The sequence below is a fragment of the Anabrus simplex genome, chromosome 2 (assembly GCF_040414725.1).
Source record: "Anabrus simplex isolate iqAnaSimp1 chromosome 2, ASM4041472v1, whole genome shotgun sequence".
NCBI lineage: Eukaryota > Metazoa > Arthropoda > Insecta > Orthoptera > Tettigoniidae > Anabrus > Anabrus simplex.
In genome coordinates this window covers 324,866,246-324,888,187 of record NC_090266.1, presented here as the reverse complement: position 1 = coordinate 324,888,187, position 21,942 = coordinate 324,866,246, and the positions used below count along the sequence as shown (strand labels likewise).

Here is a 21,942-nt window from a genome sequence, read left to right as displayed (position 1 = left end):
CCAGGAATTAGGTTAAGGCAGATGTTGAGGAAAGTAGAAGAGAAGAAGTAGGGAAAGGAGAAGGTGGTATTGTATCACGGTGGTACCAACAACATAAGGCAAGCAGGTATAACTACCAACATAGTTGGGAATGTGTGGGATCTGGTAAATGCAGCATGGGTGGAGTTTAAGGAAGCGGAGAGTGTTATCAGTGGAATATTGTGTAGGAGGGATACTAACTGGAAGGTGATTGGGGATTTCAATGAGACTATGGTGTGGGTATGTGGGAAACTGAGAGTGAGATTTCTAGATCCTAATGGGTGGGTAGGAGATAGGGATCTACGCTCAGATGGCCTTCACTTAAACTGCAGTGGTACGTATAAGTTAGGAAATTTGTTTAGAAGAGTTATAGGGAAGTACATTCAGGGAAACAGGGTGATAAGGGTACAGTGATCTGGAGGTCAAGTACAGATGACATAAAATAGTTTTTCTTGAACTGTAGAAATATTGTAAAGAAAGGAATAGAACTAAGTAATTTAATAGATATGTACTTACCACATATTGTAATAGGAAATGAATCATGGCTGAGAAATGATATAATGGCTGCAGAAATATTCTCATGGAACTGAAGTGTGTATTGTAGACCTAGGATAGGAATGGTAGGAGGGAGAGCATCCATTCTGGTGAAAGAAGAATTTGTAAGCTACGAAAAAGTTAAAGATGATAAACATGAAATTCTAGGTGTAAGGCTCATCTCTACAGATAATAATCAACTTGATGTCTTCGGAGTGTACAGACTGGGAAAGGGTAGTGCTGATACTGATTCAGAATTATTTCACAATATACTGTAATCAACTATGTGGGAAACAATAAGGCAAAGGAATGTGGTGGCAGCAGGTGATCTCAACAAACCAAATGTCAATTGGGAATGTAATGCAAATGATAAGGAAGCATGACCAACAAATGGAAAAACAGTTAATATGGGAAGGGCAGCTGATTCAGAAAGTGATGGAACCAACTAGAGGGAAGAACATTCTGGACGTGGTGCTGGTAAAACCAGATGAGCTCTATAGAGAAACTGAAGTAATATGTGGTATTAGTGATCACAAAACTGCTTTTGTCGTAGTTAAAAATAAATGTGATATAAAGAAAGGTCTTAAAAGTAGGATTATTACGCAGTACTATATGGCTGATAAAACAGGCATGAGGGAGTTTTTAAAAATCAAACGGTAAAATGGAAAACGGTAAATTAAAAATGTAAACAGACTCCGGAGTGGGTTTAAAGCAGACATCGGCGCCTGTTGAAGCTAGCCCAGTGCAGCCGGGCTGGCGTGACGTACATACGGGCAGCTTATATAACAATCATACATCACAGTGAAGTGAGAGAGCAAACACGCTCTGCAGGGAAGACAGGGAGCATTGACGTTCACTCGTGATTACAAAGCTCTCCTCCACTACTCAGCGAAATGCTGAATGGGGTGCACTATTTAAAACAAAGCATTGTAATCTAAAAAAGAAACAAAACTGATCTTCTCAAGATATTCCAGATTGAATTATACTGCGCTCGATATAGTCAGGTTTATTTTCTTATATTTATTCGTTCAAAGAAAACTGGCACGTTATAATTTTTTTGTTACAATCTACACAGGTACAGGATTTAAGCGTACAAGCTATGATTTACAATTCCTTGGATGGACATGAGAGTATTCCCATTTTTATTTTTTTATAAGTAAAATTCCTGTTATTCATTAAGCAAAATTTAATATAATTACCTAATTCAACAAGTTTACTGCTTGATTTTGCACAGTGTCGTAGTGTTGTGTGACTCTCTGTTCAGTGAATTTCTGAAAATAGTTTTAAAATTTAACAGGCGTCCAATGATATTAGCTAGCCTCTAAATGGCTAGAGGGAGTTTCATCACTAATATATCACATATCTACGTACTGTCCAAGATTAAAGTACAACAACAATGTAAATAAATCTACCAGATAGGTATACAGTATGCCTTCAAATAAATCACCTAACTGATGTAATTCGTGGTAAGCATGCTTGGATTGTTGGTGAGTTTATCAGATAATTTAAACCCAAACATCCACAAGCCACAGCTTATCCACCTTAAATCCGTATTATATTAGACATGTTTCTAAAGCACCTCTTAAAATTTAATGGTGAAAATTGTAATTCATTACGTACTGGTACATTATAAAAATATTTGAAGTTGCAGGCCAAACTGTACTGTATCCAGTCAAAATACATAAAATGCAATGAAAGTAAATAACTTATTCCTTACAATGTAAATTGAAAATGACGTGGATTTCTGCCCTCTTTCTTTCATTATTTCCTACCTCAATTTCAAACTCGGGTATCTCAGCAGTGATCGAGAGTGAATGGGAGAACATTGCACAACCTTCACGGCCTGTCACGTAGCCACAACATCACTGTGATTAAATAGCATACGCTGTGGTCATTGCCTGCCAGCATGTCCGCTTACAGTGCTGGGCGCCTGCGGGATGGATTGCCCAGTGTGATTACCTCAGGTTTAAAGCAATTGTTGAGGAATGTGAAAATAGGTTTGTACCTTTAAAGGTGATAAGGAATGGTAAGGCCCCACTATATTTTAACAGAGAAGTAAAGAGACTAAGAAGGACGTGCATGTTGGAAAGAAATAGAGTTAAAAATGGCTGCGGCAGTAAGAAGAAATTGAAGGAACATACTAGGAAATTGAATCTAGCAAAGAAGTTAGCAAAGGATAACATGATGGCAAGCATAATTGGCACTCATACAAATTTTACTGAAAAAATGGAAGGGTATGTATAGGTACTTTAAGGCAGAAACAGGTTCCAAGTCAAACATTCCACAAATCATTAATAAACAAGGGGAGTGTGTATGTGAGAATCTTCAAAAGGCAGAAGTATTCAGTCAGCAGTATGTAAAGGTTCTTGGCTACAAGGATAATGTCCAGATAGAGGAGGTGGCTAATACGAAAGAAGTATTAAAATTTACCTATGATACCAATGACATTTACTGTACAGTAAGATACAAAACTTTAAAACTAGAAAAGGAGCTAGAATTGATAAGGTTTCGGGGGGATCGATCGATTGATCGATCAGTCAATCAATCAATCACTCAATCAATCACTACTGATCTGCATTTAGGGCAGTCGCCCAGGTGGCAGATTTCCTATCTGTTGTTTTCCTACCCTTTTCTTACATGATCGCAAAGAAATTGGAAAATTATTGAACATTTCCCTTGGTAAGTTATTCCAATCCCTAACTCCCCTTCTTATAAACGAATATTTGCCCCAATTTGTCCTCTTGAATTCCAACTTTATCTTCATATTGTGATCTTTCCTACTTTTAAAGACACCACTCAAACTTATTCGTCTACTGATGTCCTCCCACGCCATCTCTCCAATGACAGCTCAGAACATACCAATTAATACCAATATAAATGATCCGTTATTGGACATTATAAATTTTCCAGCTAACTCATTCCTGGTTGCCAGCGTTTCACCGTCGTGTGCTAGGTTCGGATCGTCAGTTGGTACCTAGCACACCTACCAAGACGCATGGCTAGTGCATACCGTGGAGGCCAAGCAGGCATCAATTTTTGGTAGTGAGACAAGGTCTCTCATAGTGCATTGGCCTAGTAGTCGGATTCCAGCAAAATATAGCAGATATCCCTGATTCAGCAGGTCAAATGGACTGTATCTCTATTGACCTATCTAAGGCATTTGATAGGGTGGGCTGGGAGATTACTGGCAAAAATTAGTGCAAATGGACTAGACAAAGGAGTGACTGAATGGGTGGCTATACTTCTAGAAAATAGATCTCAGAGAATTAGAATAGGCGAATCTTTATCTGACCCTGTAATAATTAAGAGGGCAATTCCTCAAGGCAGTATTATTGGACCTTTATGTTTTCTTATATACATATATATATAAATGCTATAAGTAAAGAAGTAGAATCAGAGATAAGGATTTTTGCAGATGATATTCTGTACACCATAATAAATGAGTTACAAGATTGTGAGCAACTGCAAAATGACCTTGATAATGTGGTGAGATGGACAGTAGGCAATAGTATGATGATAAACGGGGTTAAAAGTCAGGTTGTGAGTTTCACAAATAAGAAAAGTCCTCTCAGTTTTAACTACACCTAGGTGTTAATATAAGGAAAGATCTTCATTAGGGTAATCATATAAATATGATAGTAAATAAATATAGCTCTCTGCACATGGTTATGATGGTATTTCGGGGTTGTAGTAAGGATGTAAAGGAGAGGGCATATAAGTCTCTAGTAAGACCGCAACTAGAGTATGGTTCCAGTGTATGGGACCCTCACCAGAATTACTTGATTCAAAAACTGGAAAAATTCCAAAGAAAAGCAGCTCGATTGTTCTGGACTTTTTTTGACAAAAGAGTAGTTACAAAAATATTGCAAAGTTTGGGCTGGGAAGACTTGGGAGAAAGGAGATGGTCTGCTCGACTCTGTGGTATGTTCCAAGTTGTCAGTGGAGAGATGGCGTGGAATTACATCAGTAGACGAATAAGTCTGAGTGGTGTCTTCACATGTAGGAAAGATTACATTATGACAAAAATGTTGGAATTCAGGAGGACAAATTGGGGTAAATATTTGTTTACAGGAAGGCATGTTACGGACTGGAATAGCTTACCAACTGAGATGTTCAATATATTTCCAATTTCTTTGCAATCATTTAAAAAAGAATAGGAAAACAACAGATATCGAATCTGCCACCTGGGTGACTGCCCTAAATGCAGATCAGTGGTGACTGTGTGAAGGGCGCAAACTGAGATATGGTGACCGGACTGTGTACAGACGGGGGGTGCCAGGAAGTTACTAGGAGGGAGAAGTGCAGTTATTGGTCAGCTGAGGAATTAAAAGCAGAAATGTAAGGTGTTGTGTCATGGCGACCCAATACCACCATTCTTGGGTTAACATTTAGCAATATTTCCAGATCTTCTGAAGTCTCAGATAAAATATTAATATCATCAGCACATCTAAGGGTTTTGATTTCATCTCCTTGTATTGTGATTCCCTTTCAAAATTCCTCTTAGATTCCCTTTATCCCCTGCTCTATATAAAGACTGAAAAGGAGGGGGACAAACTGTAGCCTTTCTTCACTCCTTTCTGGATTCCTGCTGCTTCTACAAAGCCCTGGATTCTTTTCACTGAAGACGGATTTTTATACAGATTGTAGATAATTCTTCTTTCTTGGTATCTGATCCCTATTGCCTTCAAATCTCAAATAGCTAGGCCCAATCAACTTTACTGAATGCCTTTTGTAGATCAACAAATGCCATGTATGCAGGCTTGTCCGACTTAATTCGGTCCTCTAAGATCAGGCGTAAAGTCACGATTGCTTCACGTGTTCCTATATTTTTTTGAAGCCAATTAGATCTTCTCCCAACTCAGATAAACTTGTGTTTCCATTCTTCTGTAAAATGTGTTAAAATTTTGCACGTGCGAGATACTGAACTAATGGTAGGGTAGTTTTCACACTCGTCAGCACCTGCTTCCTTGGGAATAGATATAACTACATTCTGCCAAAAATCGGATGGCACTTCTCCTGTATCAAACATCCTACACACTAAACAGAATAACCTTGCCATGCTGGTTACTCCCAAGGCAGTCAGTAATTCAGAGGGAATGTCATCAATTCCAAGAGCCTAGTTCCTATTTAGGTCTCTCAAAGCTCTGTCGAATTCTGACCTCAAAATTGTCTCCCATTTCATCAGCATCAACAGGCTGTGGTTAAAGAACCACATCATATATGTCTACCTTGATACAACTGTTGGATATGTTCCTGCCGTCTTTCTGCCTTGTCTTCCTTCACCAGAAGTGGTTTCCCATTTGAGCTCTCAATATTCATACACCTAGTTTTCTTCTCTACAAAAGACCATTCAAACTTAAACATCATTGCACTTCTCTTTCAGCCATTCTTCCATCACTGTCCTTCACTTCCTATCCACTTCATTCTTTAATCGCCTGCATTCTTTTCTGCTGTCCTCATTTTTTGAATTCTTGTACTTTTGTCATCAATCAGGTGTAGAATCTCCTGAGTTATCCATTGATTCTTAGTTTACATTTCATTTCTTCCTAACCTTTCTTCAGCAGCACTACTGAACTTATTCTTCATGACTGTCCATTCTGTCTACTGTGTTTTCTTCAGCCTTTTCATTTAATCCCTTTGCAACATGTTCCATGAAACAATCCCTCACATTCTTTCCTTTGAACATGTCTAGATCCCATCTCTTTGCATTCCTTCCTTTCTTCAATTTCTTCAACTTTAGATGGCATTTCATGATCAACAAGTTGTGGTCAGAGTCCATGTCTATAATGAAGGTTTCTAACGAAGGTCCTCCAATAATGTATGTATGTATGTATGTATGTATGTATGTATGTATGAGGGCAGATAGGAGTGTAACGCACAATACATTTTTTCCAAAATGTTTAATATGTACCAAAACCTAACAAAGTTTCTCAACACATTCCTCCCATCATGGTACAAGTTTCAATATGCCCTGTTCATAGAAGTCCATTTGGTTGGAGTATAGCCATCAGTGGACTGCTGATTTCACTTCCGCATCTATCGTAAAGTGTTGGCCGGCCAGGAATTTCTTCATTGGACCGAACAGATGAAAGTCCGACGGTGCCAGGTCCGGAATGTATGGTGGATGCTGAAGCACCTCCCACCCAAATTTGGCAAATTTCTCGCGAACAGGAGCAGCAACATGGGGGCAGGCATTGTCATGAAGAAATCTGACACTGTCACCATTAATTTTTTTTTTTTTTTTTGCAAATGGCTTACGTTGCACCGACATAGATAGGTCTTATGCCAATGATGGGATAGGAAAGGGCTAGGAGTTGGAAGGAAGCAGCCATGACCTTAATTAAGGTACAGCCCCAGCATTTGCCTGGTGTAAAAACGGGAAACCACGGAAAACCATCTTCAGAGCTGCTAACAGTGGGATTCGAACCCACTATCTCCTGTATGCAAGCTCACAGCTGCGCACCCCTAACTGCACGGCCAACTCGCCCAGTAGCGTTGATGTTGCGGCATTTATCACGAAGGGCATGATGCAACTTATCCAAAATTTTAATGTAGGCTGCAGCATTCACAATGGTACCCAGTACAGCAAAGTCCACCAATAACACACCAAACATGTCCCAGAACACTGTCACAAGCACTTTCCTAGTAGATTGACACTTCGAATTTTTTCGTACTGAGGAACCAGCATGTTTCCATTCCATAGAGGCCTGCTTGGTTTCGGGTGTGTAGTGGTATGCCCACGACTCATCACCAATGACGATTCCCTTCAGAACGCCATGCCCTTCTGCAGCGTAACGTGTTAAGTGATCTATGCTTGTCATCATTCGCTGGCCCTTATGGTTGTCTGTCAGGTTCTTAGGCACACAGCGAGCACTAACTTTACGGAATTTCAATGTATCATGAACAATGCCATACACCGCACCACAGGAAATCTTGAACGTCTGCAATAAGGTTCGCAGGTGCACACGCCGGTTGTTCAAAACTGCTGCCGCAATGGTGCGGACATTCTGCAGAGTTGAAGCTGTTACCGGCCGCCTGGAGCGTGGTGAAGCATTAAGGTTCCTTCCAACTCCTAGCCCATTCCTATCCCATCATCGCCATTAGACCTATCTGTGTCGGTGCGACGTAAGCCACTAGCAAAAAATAATAATTGAGAATTATCATTGGATAATCAACTAAATACCAGAGAGTTTTGATTGGTGGCCGAAAAATAAATGAACAAAATTTTTCATTGGCCAACATCTTAAGTTGGCGGGAAGAGATAGAAGTGTTGTAAACTTTAGCACGCCGAAAACAAAGTATAAACAATTCAGTTTAGGAAACCTTAACATACAAAATTACTCCAGACTTTTAATAGTTCATCTTCATACCAGAGGGCACAAAATAAGTTTATGGCAGCGACATGTGTTGAGAAATGTTCTAACTTCTTGTACTAGTTGCTGCAAGCTTTATACTTCAGACGGCATTCTCCAAGACCAGGGCCATCCAAACAGCGCTCCCCGAGCGCCAAGCTCTGGCCGTGCTCTAAACCAGTGCTCCAAGCACTTTGGGGGAAGGTAGTTTCAGTAGTGATGGGAGGAGCTTGGCTGGCTGAATGAGCGGTCTGCCTGCCATGCCAAAGAAAGCAGCCGATCCATCAGTCGATAGTCGAGTCTACAGTGACTCTATACATATAGACAGTTGTCATAACTGAACATCATACAAAAAAAAAAAAGGAGTGGTGAAGCAGCAGCCTTTAAAGAAGAAGGGAAATTTCATTTTTCTGTACAGCTTATAAAGGGCATGCCCAATTTTTAGTGTGTCACCGAGATTAAATGTGTTTTTAAAAAAACGCAATTTGGAACGGCACTACAGTGCCGACCACAGGGATGATTACGGTGATTTCATAGACGCCAGTCGCCAATCGAAGTTGGAAGAATTGAAAGAAAATTTCAAGCAGCACTGTTCTGTAAGTATTATTGTTTTAATTTTTAAATGCTTGTTTACAAACGAGAGTGAGGTTGGTGGACCCATTTTACGAGCGAGCTACAAATGTTCGCTGCAAATTGCCAAAGCTGGGAGACCCTTCACGGAAGGGAATGTAATCATCAAGGAGTGCCTAATGGACGCGGCGGCATGTATTTGTCCTATGGAGCTAGTTGCGAAATTTGACAAAATCTCTCTTTCTCTTCAAACTGTGGCTCGCAGAAAAGATGATATGGCCGTTGATATGGAAAAGCAATTAATGGAGAAGGCAGCAAATTTTATATCCATTTCCATCGCCCTCGTCGAATTAACCAACACTGCAGACACAGCTCAGTTCGTTATTTCCATTCAAGGGTGGATAACGATCTTCGGGTCACCGAGGATTTCCTAGACTTGGTAGATTTCAAAGACACCACTACAGGTTTCGATATTTTTCGAGCAGTGGAAGGTGTTTTTGAGTCAATGGGATTAAAATGGGAGCGGATGACGAGTGTAACAACGGATGGAGCTGCTGCTTTACGTGGTCTACGCACGGGGTTCCTCAGCTATGTAAAATTAAAAATGGCTGAGAGCGGTAGTACCCTAATGGTGGCGATCTGTGCAAAAGTCCCCAAGCTTAAAGACGTAATGGGAACAGTTGTGCGAATGGTAAATTTTATTTAAAGTCAAGAATTTCATGTTTGGTCCGTACTGAATAGAGATTACAAAACAAGGTATGTTGTTGTATTGAAAAGGTGGATCTTGTACAATTTAACTTATTGTTTTGGTCAATTTTCTTCGCTCCCATGGACTCACGAACCGTCAATTCAAAGAGTACCGGGCGAGTTGGCTGTGCGGTTAGGGGCACACAGCTGTGAGCTCGCAATCGGGAGATAGTGGGTTCAAACCCCACTGTTGGCAGACCTGAAGATGGTTTTCCATGGTTTCCCATTTTCACACCAGGCAAATGCTGGGGCTGTAACTTAATTAACCCATTAACTACCAAATTTTTAAAATCAATAATTTAGTATATTCTGGGTACTATGATCAGTTCTAGGATTGAGAAATAAAAATATATTTTTTTAAAGTAATTCCTTTAGAGAAATCAATATATTTATGTCGATCCCCAAATGGGGATCATGGTTGATAACACTTAGTTTCACACTTCATGATATTTTGTTTCATGCAGTCTTTCATTACACACGCAACATTGTTTATAGGAATTTATCCTGCAGACTACATGCTTTTTGTCTCTTCATGTCCACATGTTTAATCGTATAGCCATTCCCGGAGATCTAGGTTTTGATTGGCAGATGTGTTTCACATCTTCAGTTCTTGTGCCAATTTGCAAAGCATACAACGTGCAGTCCCACATTGCACACACAACACTGCTTCCTTACATTCTTCTTGCACACTCCACATTTTCTTTGCTTGCACATGTTCGTACGTTCGATCATGTGTCCCCTCCGGGAGGTTCTGATGTCTACTGGAACACGTGACGTAGATGGCTTAGTGTATGACGGACGACCAGCCCGCTTCGGGTCTGAAATGGCTGATGATTCAGCTAGATATGATCTTGTCACCATCCTTCTGAACTGAAGCAATGACATATGCCCATTTGTAAGACAGTAAATTGCGTGGGAATTGACTAATGCCACATCAAGTAATGGAAAATACCATTTTTTCCCTCGTACTCTGGCCCAGTACTTCTGTACATTCCAATCCAGTTTATCGACACCCCGCATGTGTTTGTTGTACTTTCCACCCAGGTTGGGTTGAGGGACTTGTATTTCTCTATCCTGGCTCTTGCTCCATCTTTTGACAAAGTTTATTGCCTGTATTTTCTCATGGTTTGATAGCATCTTCACGCAGCTGTTATCTTTCCATATCACGGCGAAGATCTCAATGTTGCTATCAAACCTGTAGTCATAGGTTCCTCTTTCCTCCTTCATCATGTTCTTCTCACTTTCAATGGGGCATTTGTTCATGCCATTCATTCGTACGGTCCCTGTCGCTCTCACTCCCATTTCTGTTAGTGTTTTCATCAGGTGGAAACTTGTAAAAAAGTTATCAAAACAGACTTTGTGAACCTGTTGAGATTGTCATTTTCAGTATCACTGAAGCATTCGTTTTTCCTTCGTATACAGACATCTGATAACAACACATGGCCCATTGCTTGAAGCCGAATCGCACTGGCTTCAAGTAGTATAGTATCATTTGCTCATTGATACTCAGGCTTTCAGAGAAAACGCCAAATTTCATGAAATTCTTATTTAGCAAATCCAATAAGGGACAAATTTTGAAACATTTGTCTCTCTCAGACCCCGGAATGCTATCCAGAAATGAAGGTGGCATTTGATTTCACGGTATCAGTTACGACTCATACATTTCCACACAATTAATACGTCAAAATCATCATCTTCATTCCAATACAGCTGCTCCTGAGGGAGGGCGTGATATCCAGTGAATAGCAGAATCCCTATGAACTTTTTGACACATTCTGGTGATAGTTGGAAGCTGTGATTATTGTTCTGGGAGGCTTACCGAATGCTTTCACGAACAATCAATCTCGGTACTGTTTCATCAGAGAATTCTTCAAAACATCCAACAGCGGTCTTTTCTTTTAGAGCTGTTGTCAGGCTGACTTTCCGCTGCTCACTTTCTCGAGAGCCAGGATATGATTTACTGTCTGTTGCATCTTCCCTTATCCACTTAGAAGTGATATTAGACCCAACTTTTTTCTTGCGGGGTTTGCATCTTCCACTTCAGGTTGCACAGTTCCTTCACAGTCCTGTTATTGGCGAGTATGCACTTTCAATCTTCCCGTTACATCAGTTGGGACCGTATCTTCCAGTTAGGTTTTGTCAATGTCCTCACAGTCAGAAACATCTTCTACGCGATCTGGTGGTAGCTCAACAAAATCAGTAGTATCATTCACATCACAGTCATTTTCATGGACATCACGAACCATAAAGTTTGGATCATTGACTCTTTCCTCGATTTCTCTAAGACAAACTGCAGTATAGCGACTCATTACGATCTGAAAAAAATATAACAAAAACTTACATGGTATCTGCCATGAGCCCCAAATGGGGATCAAGCTTTCAGAAGCCTCCAGTGCTAAATGAAAATAACCATGAAGGTGAAAGGGTGTTCTATATCTTCTGAAAGCATTAGACATTAAATTCAGTTGATTGGAATTTGGAAATAAAATATTATAACATGACTTACTGTTATTTGAAAATTCGCAAGTGTTGAAACTTCTGAATACCATGCATCATCAAAGAAATCACACACTACAACCCACAGCCTTGGCAACAATGAATAAACACTGTAACCACAAGGTTCAAAAATGTCTGTAGAACAATGTCAACATGTAATCATTGTTACCAACCTAAACATAGAAACAGAATCTCCAAGGAAAGAAGAAATCCCCAATTGGGGATCATGGCAGTTAATGGGTTAATACCTTAATTAAGACCACAGCTGCTTCCTTCCCATTTCTGGGTCTTTCTTGTTCCATCGTCGCCATAAGACCTATCTGTGTCGGTGTGATGTAAAGCAAAAAAAAATTTAAAGACTTCTTGGATGACATCAAAGCAGAGTATCCGGATATCCCGCACCATACAGAAGTAAGATGGCTGAGCAAGGCAAAGGTGCTTCATTGAGTTTTTTGCTTGCGAAGACCAGTTGCATGAAAGGAACACGGGACATTTTCCATTGCTTGAAACAGTGAAATAAGGTGTCGACTTTGATGAGTACTTACAGGTATTTCGCCAGTTACAAGAAGAGTTTGAAGAGAGATTTTCAGAATTATCAGAGCTCCAACCATTTTCTCTTACTGCAGACAGTGCTCCACAGTTATTTTAATTAGAGTTGCTTGAACTGCAGTGCAATGTTCGTCTTAAAGACTGCTTTCTAATGTCACAATGTTTAGAAGAATTTTACAGTGGCTTTCCACAAGAAAATACGCCCTTTTGTATAAACATGCATGTAAAGTTCTGTCAATGTTCGGCTCAACGTACATTTGTGAGCGTTTCCTTTCGGTCCTTAAGCTTACCAAAAGTAAACATTGTGTAATGATGAGCGACAGAAACCTGCGCAATTGTTTAAGAATAGCTGTGTCCAGAAATATTGTAGGCCTACTAAATTTGGAGAAGATTGTTTGCTCCAAAAGAAAAAGCTCGTAAAAAACGACTGACCAAATGTCACACAAGGTCTGTACTATCTGTTCATATTGGTAAAATTTTGTTGCATTTTCCTTTCAGCTATGTTCAAATTTCATACATACATACATACATACATACATACATACATACATACATACATTATCATTATAGACTGTTATGCCTTTCAGCATTCACTCTGCAAGCCTCCGTGAATTTACTAAACGTTGCCACAATCCTCGATTTGCAACTACTGTTGTGGCCTCATTTACTTCTATACCTCTTATCTCTAACCGTTAGAAACCGAGTCTAACCATCGTCGTCTTAATCTACCTCTACTTCTCTTACCATCCACAGCAGAGTCCATTATTCTCCTAGGTAACCTATCCTCCTCCATTCGCCTCACATGACCCCACCACTGAAGCCGGTTTATGCGTACAGCTTCATCCATCGAGTTCATTCCTAAATTAGCCTTTATCTCCTCATTCCGAGTACCCTCCAGCCATTGTTCCCACATGTTTGTACCAGCAAACATTCTTGCTACTTTCATGTCTGTTACTTCTAACTCATGAATAAGATATCCTGAGTCCACAAAGCTTTCGCTCCCGTAAAGCAAAGTTGGTCTGATAACAGACCGATGTAAAGATAGTTTCGTCTGGGAGCTCACTTCCTTCTTACAGAATACTGTTGATCGCAACTGCGAGCTCACTGCATTAGCTTTATGACACCTTGATTCAATCTCACTTACAACATTACCATCCTGGGAGAACACACAACCTAAATACTTGAAATTATCAACCTGTTCTAGCTTTGTATCACCAATCAGACATTCAATTCTGTTGAATTTCCTACCTACTGACATCAATTTAATCTTTGAGAGGCTAATTTTCACACCATACTCATTGCACCTATTTTCAAGTTCCAAGATATTAGACCGCAGGCTTTCGGCACAGTCCGCCATTAAGACCAAATCGTCAGCATAGGCCAAACTGCTTACTACATTTCCACCTAACTGAATCCCTCCATGCCATTTTATACCTTTCAGCAGATGATCCATGTAAACTACAAACAGCAAAGGTGTAAAACTACTGCCTTGTCTAACCCCTGTAAGTACCCTGAACCAAGAACTCATTCTACCATCAATTCTCACTGAAGCCCAATTTTCAACATAAATGCCTTTGATTGCTTTCAATAATCTACCCTTTAATTCCATAGTCCCCCAGTATGGTGAACATCTTTTCCCTCGGTACCCTGTCACATGCTTTCTCCAGATCTACGAAACATAAACACAACTGCCTATTCCTCTCGTAGCATTTTTCAATTACCTGCCGCATACTGAAAATCTGATCCTGACAGCCTCTCTGTGGTCTGAAACCACACTGGTTTTCATCCAACTTCCTCTCAACGACTGATCGCACCCTCCCTTCCAAGATGCCAGTGAATACTTTGCCTGGTATACTAATCAATGAGATACCTCGATAGTTGTTGCAATCCTTCCTGTTCCCTTGCTTATAGATAGGTGCAATTACTGCTTTTGCCCAATCTGAAGGTACCTTACCAACACTCCATGCTAATTTTACTACTCTATGAAGCCATTTCATCCCTGCCTTCTCACTATACTTCACCATTTCAGGTCTAATTCCATCTATTCCTGCTGCCTTATGACAATGAAGTTTATTTACCATCCTTTCCACTTCCTCAAGATAAATTTCACCAACATCATTTTCCTCCTCCCTATGAGCTGGGCTGTTCACAACACCACCAGGATGATTTCCTTTTACATTGAGAATATGTTCAAAATATTCCCTCCACCTCTCCAGTGATTCCTTGGGATCTATTATGAGTTCACCTGAATTACTCAAAACACTGTTCATTTCCTTTTTCCCTCCCTTCTTAAGATTCTTTATTACTGTCCAGAAAGGTTTCCTTGTTACGAAAATCTTCCCATGACTTCTTTTTGAATTCAACAACCATTTGTTTCGCTCTGTTTCTTTCATCTACCTACAAATCCCTGTCTGCCTCGGCCCTTGTTTGGAGCCATTTCTGATAAGCCTTCTTGTTACGTTTACAAGCTGCTCTCACTTCATCATTCCACCAAGCTGTTCGCCTTTTCCCATCTTTACACATAGTTGTTCCTAGGCATTCCCTTGCTGTTTCTACTACAGCATCCCTGTATGCCACCCATTCACTTTCTATATCCTGAACCTGCTTATTGTCTACTGTTCGAAGCTTCTCACTAATCATATTCATGTACTGCTGTTTAATTTCCTCATCCTGCAGATTTTCTACCCTTATTCATTTGCAGACAGATTTCACTTTCTCTACCCTAGGCCTAGAGATACTAAGTTCACTACAGATCAGATAGTGGTCTGTATCATCGAAAAATCCCCGGAAAACTCGTACTTTCCTAACAGATTTCCTGAATTCGAAGTCTGTTAAGATAGAGTCTATTATGGATCTGGTACCCCTAGCTTCCCATGTGTAGCCTGCTTCCCTGCCTTATGCTTGAAGAATGTATTCATAACAGCTAAACCCATACTAGCACAGAAGTCCAGCAAACGCTTCCCATTCCCATTAGCTTCCATATCTTCCCCACATTTACCAATCACCTTTTTGTATCCTTCAGTTCTATTCCCAACTCTCACATTGAAATCGCCCATTAGGACTATTCTATCCTTGCTGTTGACCCTGACCACGATGTCACTCAATGCTTCATAAAACTTGTCAACTTCATCGTCATCTGCTTCCTCACATGGTGAATACACAGACACAATTCCAGTCCTAATTCCTCCAACTGACAAATCTACCCACATCATTCACTCATTTACATGCCTAACAGAAACTATGTTGCGTGCAATGGTATTCCTGATAAAGAGCCCTACCCCAGACTCTGCCCTTCCCTTTCTAACATCCGTCAAGTACACTTTATAATCTCCTATCTCTTCCTCGTTATCTCCCCTTACCTGAATATCACTTACTCCTAGCACATCCAGATGCATCCTCTTTGCTGACTCAGCCAGTTCTATTTTCTTTCTTCCATAAGCCCCATTAATATTGATAGCTCCCATCGAATTCCATTTCGTTCGCCAAGTTGTTTCCAAGGAGTCCCTCGCCTGTCAAATGGGAGTGGGACTCCATTACTCCCATAGGTCCGAGGCTTGCTTAAAATGTTCTGAGCTCGGTAAAAATAAATCACTTTACTGTATTACTGTATTAACACTTGATTTCGTTTCCTGCATATTCCATGCACCGGAGTACCTATCGATTCGCATATGTGGTATATTTGTTATGGCAAAACAGCCCAATCAATATCATGTCAACAAACCCGCAAAAGCCGTCGGACACACGACTGTACATACGTACTTAGTCAGCGGGGTCCGAACATCGTCTGTCTCAGGTCTCCTCGCTGCCACACTGTAGTGGTGGTAGGGGAAGGAGCACTAGTCTGACTGCCCAGTACTCCCCGAGTGCGGGCACGCTCTCGGAGGGCAACGGCTGGATGACCCTATCTAAGGCGCTTAAAATAAATGTGCGGTGCGGGTGTACCTCTGGTACAATTATTATTATTGTTGTTGTTGTCCATAAAATTTACCACTGATGGTCTCAAAGAAACTCCAAAAAGGCAGAAATTTGCTGTGATAGGAGTTCTTCAACATGTCAAAAAATTCAACAATATACAGCCTGCTGTATTAAATTTCACTACATGCCAACCATCTATGTGAGGATTATTCAAACCACCATAAACACAAAAAGGTACTGCCTAACAAAATGTGTTGGTTTGAATAACCGAAGATACTTGAAATCATGCTCAGAGCCGTAAGCAAACATGCAAGCAGGCACACACTCATCCACCCACTTAGAATTTTTATATACAAGAAAGCAATGAGCAAACTACCAGGTGGTCCACCAACCCCTCGTGATCCAGGTTTATACATCCCTTCACATTTACTACAATTCTGAAAAACATTGGTCCCTCTCCGTAAACCGGGGTAATATAACGAGATGTGTGTTTACAGGCTAGAAGACAGCAGGAATCGTGAGCGCCAGTATTAATTCATTATGGGTACCTTAAATGAACCCGTGAAATTAGCAGAGATATGCAAAACACTCCCTTTAAAACACGAGGTCCATGCACAGACTGGGAGCATGGTACTGTATAGGCTGGGAAGTGGGCGCCGTAGGTCAAATGTCGCAGTAGCTCACATGGCAAGCGGGCGGGGAGGTATGTGATAATGGGCAGTGCTCGAGGTAGGAGGTTCGAATCCCACATAAGAATTTATTTTAACAGCCAGTTGTCTGGGATGTTGTAAGGTTGCATACTTGATAGCTTCCACGGACTGTTTTGTTTATTTGACCCAGAAAAGAGCCGTTGGTATGGAGCTGGGTTGACAGATGCTAGGAAACATGTGACAGGATTTCAGTTATCTACGTCATTTAACGCAGCACCTGCTCAAACCGACGACCTCTGTGGTCAATACAGAGCTGCGTGCGATGTTGTAAGGACGATCTGACCTGTTGCAACATCTCTGGTGAAACGGATCGGCATGCCTCGGTGATGAGCTGTCTATGGTGACAAGGACTGGCCGGCTCCTATGCATACACCAGTTGTTTTACATGGCCCCACAGAAAAATCCAGGTGCGTAAGATCGGGCGATCTGGCAGCCCAGAGGACAGGTCCTATAAGGATACATCGCACAGAGATGGTTCCAGACGACCACTGCCGCGTGCAGTGGAGCTCCATCATGTTGAAACCACATCCTGCAGCAGTCAAAGAGTGGCACATGTTCCAAAAACGGTGGTAGTTCATCTTGGAGAAACTGCAGATAGCGTTGGCCCTCAAAGAAATGGGTACTGATGAGATGATCACCCATGATTCCACGCCATACATTCATGCCCCACTGTACCTGACAAGCTATCTGTCGCACCCAATGGGGATTATCCATACTCCAGTAATGCATATTATGGCGAGTATTGCTTCCATTGTTGTGGAATTGTGCTTCGTCCGTAAATAAGAGAATCGCTAGAAAAGCAGGATCAGTGTCGACATGCTGTAGGATCCATTGACAGAACACCACCCAGGCATCGAAATCATGACCATGGAGCTCCTGGTGTAAGTGCAGATGGTACGGATGAAACTGGTGGGTGTGCAATATCCGCATAACAGACGCTCGGCTGATGTTCGTCTCCTGTGCAGCGGCCCATATGCTAGTATGGGGGTTACGCTGGATAGCATCGAACACGACCTCTTCATTGTCAGCAGACGTTACGGGGTGATCTCGAACAGGCCATGTCCTTCCCAGGGATGCAGTATCCCACAGGCGTATTTCAACTTCTAAATGTCATGCCCGTCGGTTGTCGTCCATCCGGGTAGCGTTCTTGGTACAGGTGCTGTGCCTGGTATGCATTCTGTCTAGCTTCTCCATAGATAAGTAACATATCCACATACTCGTCGATGGAATACGTCTCGAGGCAGTGAATAAACTTTGTGTTGTGAGTTGCTTTGAAGGAGGGGGGTTCGCGCAGCTACATACTTACCTGCCATCACATCTTTTGATCGTTCCAATGGGGCATACTTTGTCCTACCTGTGGTCTACAAAGCTTCGAACATGTACGATGTAACTAACTGGCTACAGACCATCATCTCCTAATCCTCATCCAACCCAGCACCATACCAAATGCAACGATACATAAGGTTTTTACAGGGTCAAATAAACAAATCAGTCCTTGGAAGCTACCTTACCACAACCCAGGCAACTGGCTGTTAAAAAAAATTCTTATATAGGATTCGAACCTACTACTTCGACACTGTCCTCTATCACATATCTCCCTGCCCGCTTGTCATGTGAGCTATTGCGACACTTGACCTACGGCGTACAATTCTCACCCTATACAGTAACATGCTCCCGGTCTGTGCGTCCATCTCCTGTTTTAAAGTATGTGTTCTGCATATCTGTACTCGTTTCACGGGTTCATTTGAGGTACCCATAATGAATTAATAGTGACACTCACGATTCCTGCTGTCTTCTAGCCCGTAAACATACATCTTGTTATATTATCCTGGTTCAGGGAGAGGGACCGATATCTTTCAGAATTGTAGTAAATGTGAAGGGATGCATAAAACTGGATTGCAAGGGGCTAGTGGACCACCCGGTATATCAAATCAATATAAAAAGAATGTTTTTCTTAATAGTACTTACAATAGGCTTCCTGCCATCATAGACATCGAAAGCAAGACCAATTAATCGTAATGTTAGAACACATTGTGGCATACTCCACTTAATATCATATGTCTCAGTGCCAGTCATGTAATAACCTGCAACATATAATCCATAACACTTGTATGACCCAAATGAAAATATATCTTTATTCCTATGATGAACAATATACAAGAAATTCTCATTCACTTATATTACTTAACATAAATATATACATCATAGTGAGTAAAAGAGAAAGTGTGATCTTTCTCCTAGTTCACCGGTCCCACTGCTAGGCAGCATTTTCTCCAATAACTGAGCTTGGGCTTACAAGCTAGAATAAGAATAAAAGACAATATTATGCTTTTGCTTACCATTCCAAAAGTCAGTTGTTGGGTAGTTTAGATAGCTTCGGGGTGGACTTTGTGGTCTTAGAAAATTTCAGTTCCTTTCTAAACTGTCATGTTACAAAATAAAATTGACACTTCAGTTAACGTAAAACATGTTTAAGAATAATGTCCACTGCATGGTCATCTTAGCACCTTAATTCATTGGAATCAACTGTGATACTGCATAAACTGTTCAAACACTCATAAAATATATCATCCCACAGATTATGTTCACATGAGATTTTGTGTTCTACTACATTTTCAACTTGCACAAGCACATTAAAAACTGCTCCTGAAGGATGAGCCAGTAAAGTGTTATTGTTTATGTTGAGTAGTCAGCTCAAAGGCTGACCGGATCCTCAACATCTCTTCCATCAGCTGTCATAGATGGCTTAGGCATTACTCAAGAGGTGTACAAGAGTAATGAAGAGTGACGTAGTTTCCCCTTGCTCTCCTCACCAAGCAAGCCCACTGAAATGAACACACCAACTAACCCCATCAGCGACATTTTCACACCATTCATAACAGGACCTGGCCGAATAAAGAATGGCGTTACCAGCATTGCTCAAACCTCGTGTCACTTTCATATTGTCAAAGCCAATGGTGAGACTGAGACAGACAAGTCAATGAAAGTAAAAAGTTTGTTCTAGCCCACAGTAGAAGAAATAGTGCACTGTAAACACGAGGTCTCGCCAGAGAAGTTGTTGTTATATGTTAGTCCCTAATAAATATGAGGGCTGGAGCAAGTATTTCTTCTGTAGGCTTTCCGAGAAGCAGGCTGACACATACAAGACATTTTGTGACCTTGATTTTGTTGCGTATTATGCATCCTCCTAGATAATAAATCAAACCCTCCTTGGCAAGAATGTGGCTATCAATAGTAAATAGGCCTAATTTGGTCTCCCAGTTGGGTAAGAGGTGATCCATGTTCCCTGTAAAATCTAGTGCTTCCCATATTTCATTCTACACTTTTGTTACTACAGCCTTATTTGTCTCTTCTATCTTCTTCGTCGGTGTTCTCATTTCAATGAAGAATGATGTCAATGGCAATTCAGATTTGGGCTCGCAATTACCACCTGATGACAGGGAAAGTTCTGATGGAATATAAATAGACCGCAACACGTGTCAATTCAGAATAATGTAATGGTTATAGCGTTTGCCTTGCCAACTTGCTATGGGCCAGGCTCATCACCATATCAGCCCACACGCTTACGCTTCGATGGCGCCAATCACGAGCAAGACTTAAGTGCTAGACTGGTCCCCTCTCTCTTCTGTCTGTGGTTGCACCGCATGGGACAAGGGAAATTACCAGACAATTAATCTGGAGTCTTCCATCTCGCGAGGTTCCTGGATACATCTAGCATCCAGACTGTTCTAGAAGGGCTGGCGCGGGTATATAAGAGAGGAGTGACTAGCCTGGAGTTAGTGAGAGTGAGATTGAGTTTGTTGGTGTGAGTTAGCGAAGAGTGCAGCCGGTGATAGTCTGGGCTGAGGTGTCAGCCAGATGGAGTATCTGTCTGTTGGAGCCGAGGACATGTTCCTGTTTCCCTGAGGTCATGTGTGTGAGTCTCTTGGGGCCGGCTGCTGGAGAAGAACCTTGGGTGTTCTGGAGCAGCGCGAAGGGAACACTGGGTCCCGATGTGTGCAGACTGCGAGCGGAGTTCGACGGATTGAGTGAACAGCGGATACTATTCCAAGCCGCAAGACTGACATGTAGGCTGTGGACCGTGACAGCGCTAACGAGTGTGACTTTGTGACACAACCGTTTACCTTGTGTGTTAATGTGAAACTGTGTGGTGTGAGAACAAGTGAGAAACAGAGAGAGAGAGAGAGTGTGCAAACCGTGTAAGTGTGTATTCGTGTACTTGTGCAAGTTGTAAGCTTGGCAATAGCACGCGCGCACGTACGTGTGTGTGTGTGTGTGTGCGCGCGCGTGCATGTGTGTAAACGTGTAATTGTAGTGCTTAGTTAATAAATCTTAGAAACAGGATGCCACCAGGTTCTGTACTCATTTATTTACCCCGCTAACACGTAACAATTGGCGTCAGAAGTGGGATGGAAAAGTGTGACAAACTAGTGGATAACCTCTTACGTTAAAACTGGTGTCAGAATCAAGTACCTGGTAGCGTATTTTGTAGTCAGCAGAAATTTCTTCAAGTGAAATGAATTCCGAACAGCTCCAGATTTTTCTAAGTTTAGTGAACTTGAAAATAAAATCTTATCTGGCTATGACGAACTCATTAGTGAACTGAGATCTGAACGGACATCTAACCCAGACCAACTGAAAACTTAAGTGAACGGAAGAGTGAGCAGTTAAGGGGTGAAGACGAAGTGCGCTTTCTCAAAACTGAGGTTGACAATGACAATGTGTGGGACGACAACGAACTGGATGAGAAGGGGTCCGAAGAGATGCTCGTGGTTGTGGAGTCCGGAGTTCGAGGCCCAGCAGTGGAAGTGAGTGCCCTGCGTGCAAAAATGATGGCTGTGGAGACGCGAATGAATCCTGCTAGCAGCGATGGCGGTTCCACCATCGGGAAGTTGGAAACCCCGCGAGACAACAAGATTACTTCCAAGAGAACATGCTGGACCCAGTTCGAGACCGGATTGACATCCAAGAAGAGTGGAAAATTCTAAGTTCCCATGGAGGGAATTGAATAGTTTTCACCAATAGCGCATGTCAAAAACACATCAGATGTA

At 41.5% G+C, this 21,942-nt stretch overlaps 1 protein-coding gene across 2 annotated transcripts in view; it reads right to left on the bottom strand.

Annotated features, from left to right (window-relative positions):
• nes (lysophosphatidylcholine acyltransferase 3 protein nessy) overlaps positions 1 to 21,942 on the bottom strand; it is a 478,088-nt gene that overhangs the window by 259,453 nt on the left and 196,693 nt on the right. For both annotated transcript variants that reach the window (XM_067140683.2, XM_067140682.2), the window contains exon 4: positions 18,860 to 18,975. In XM_067140683.2, coding sequence (XP_066996784.2) covers positions 18,860 to 18,975 — 116 coding nt within the window. The remainder of the gene's footprint in view (positions 1 to 18,859; positions 18,976 to 21,942) is intronic.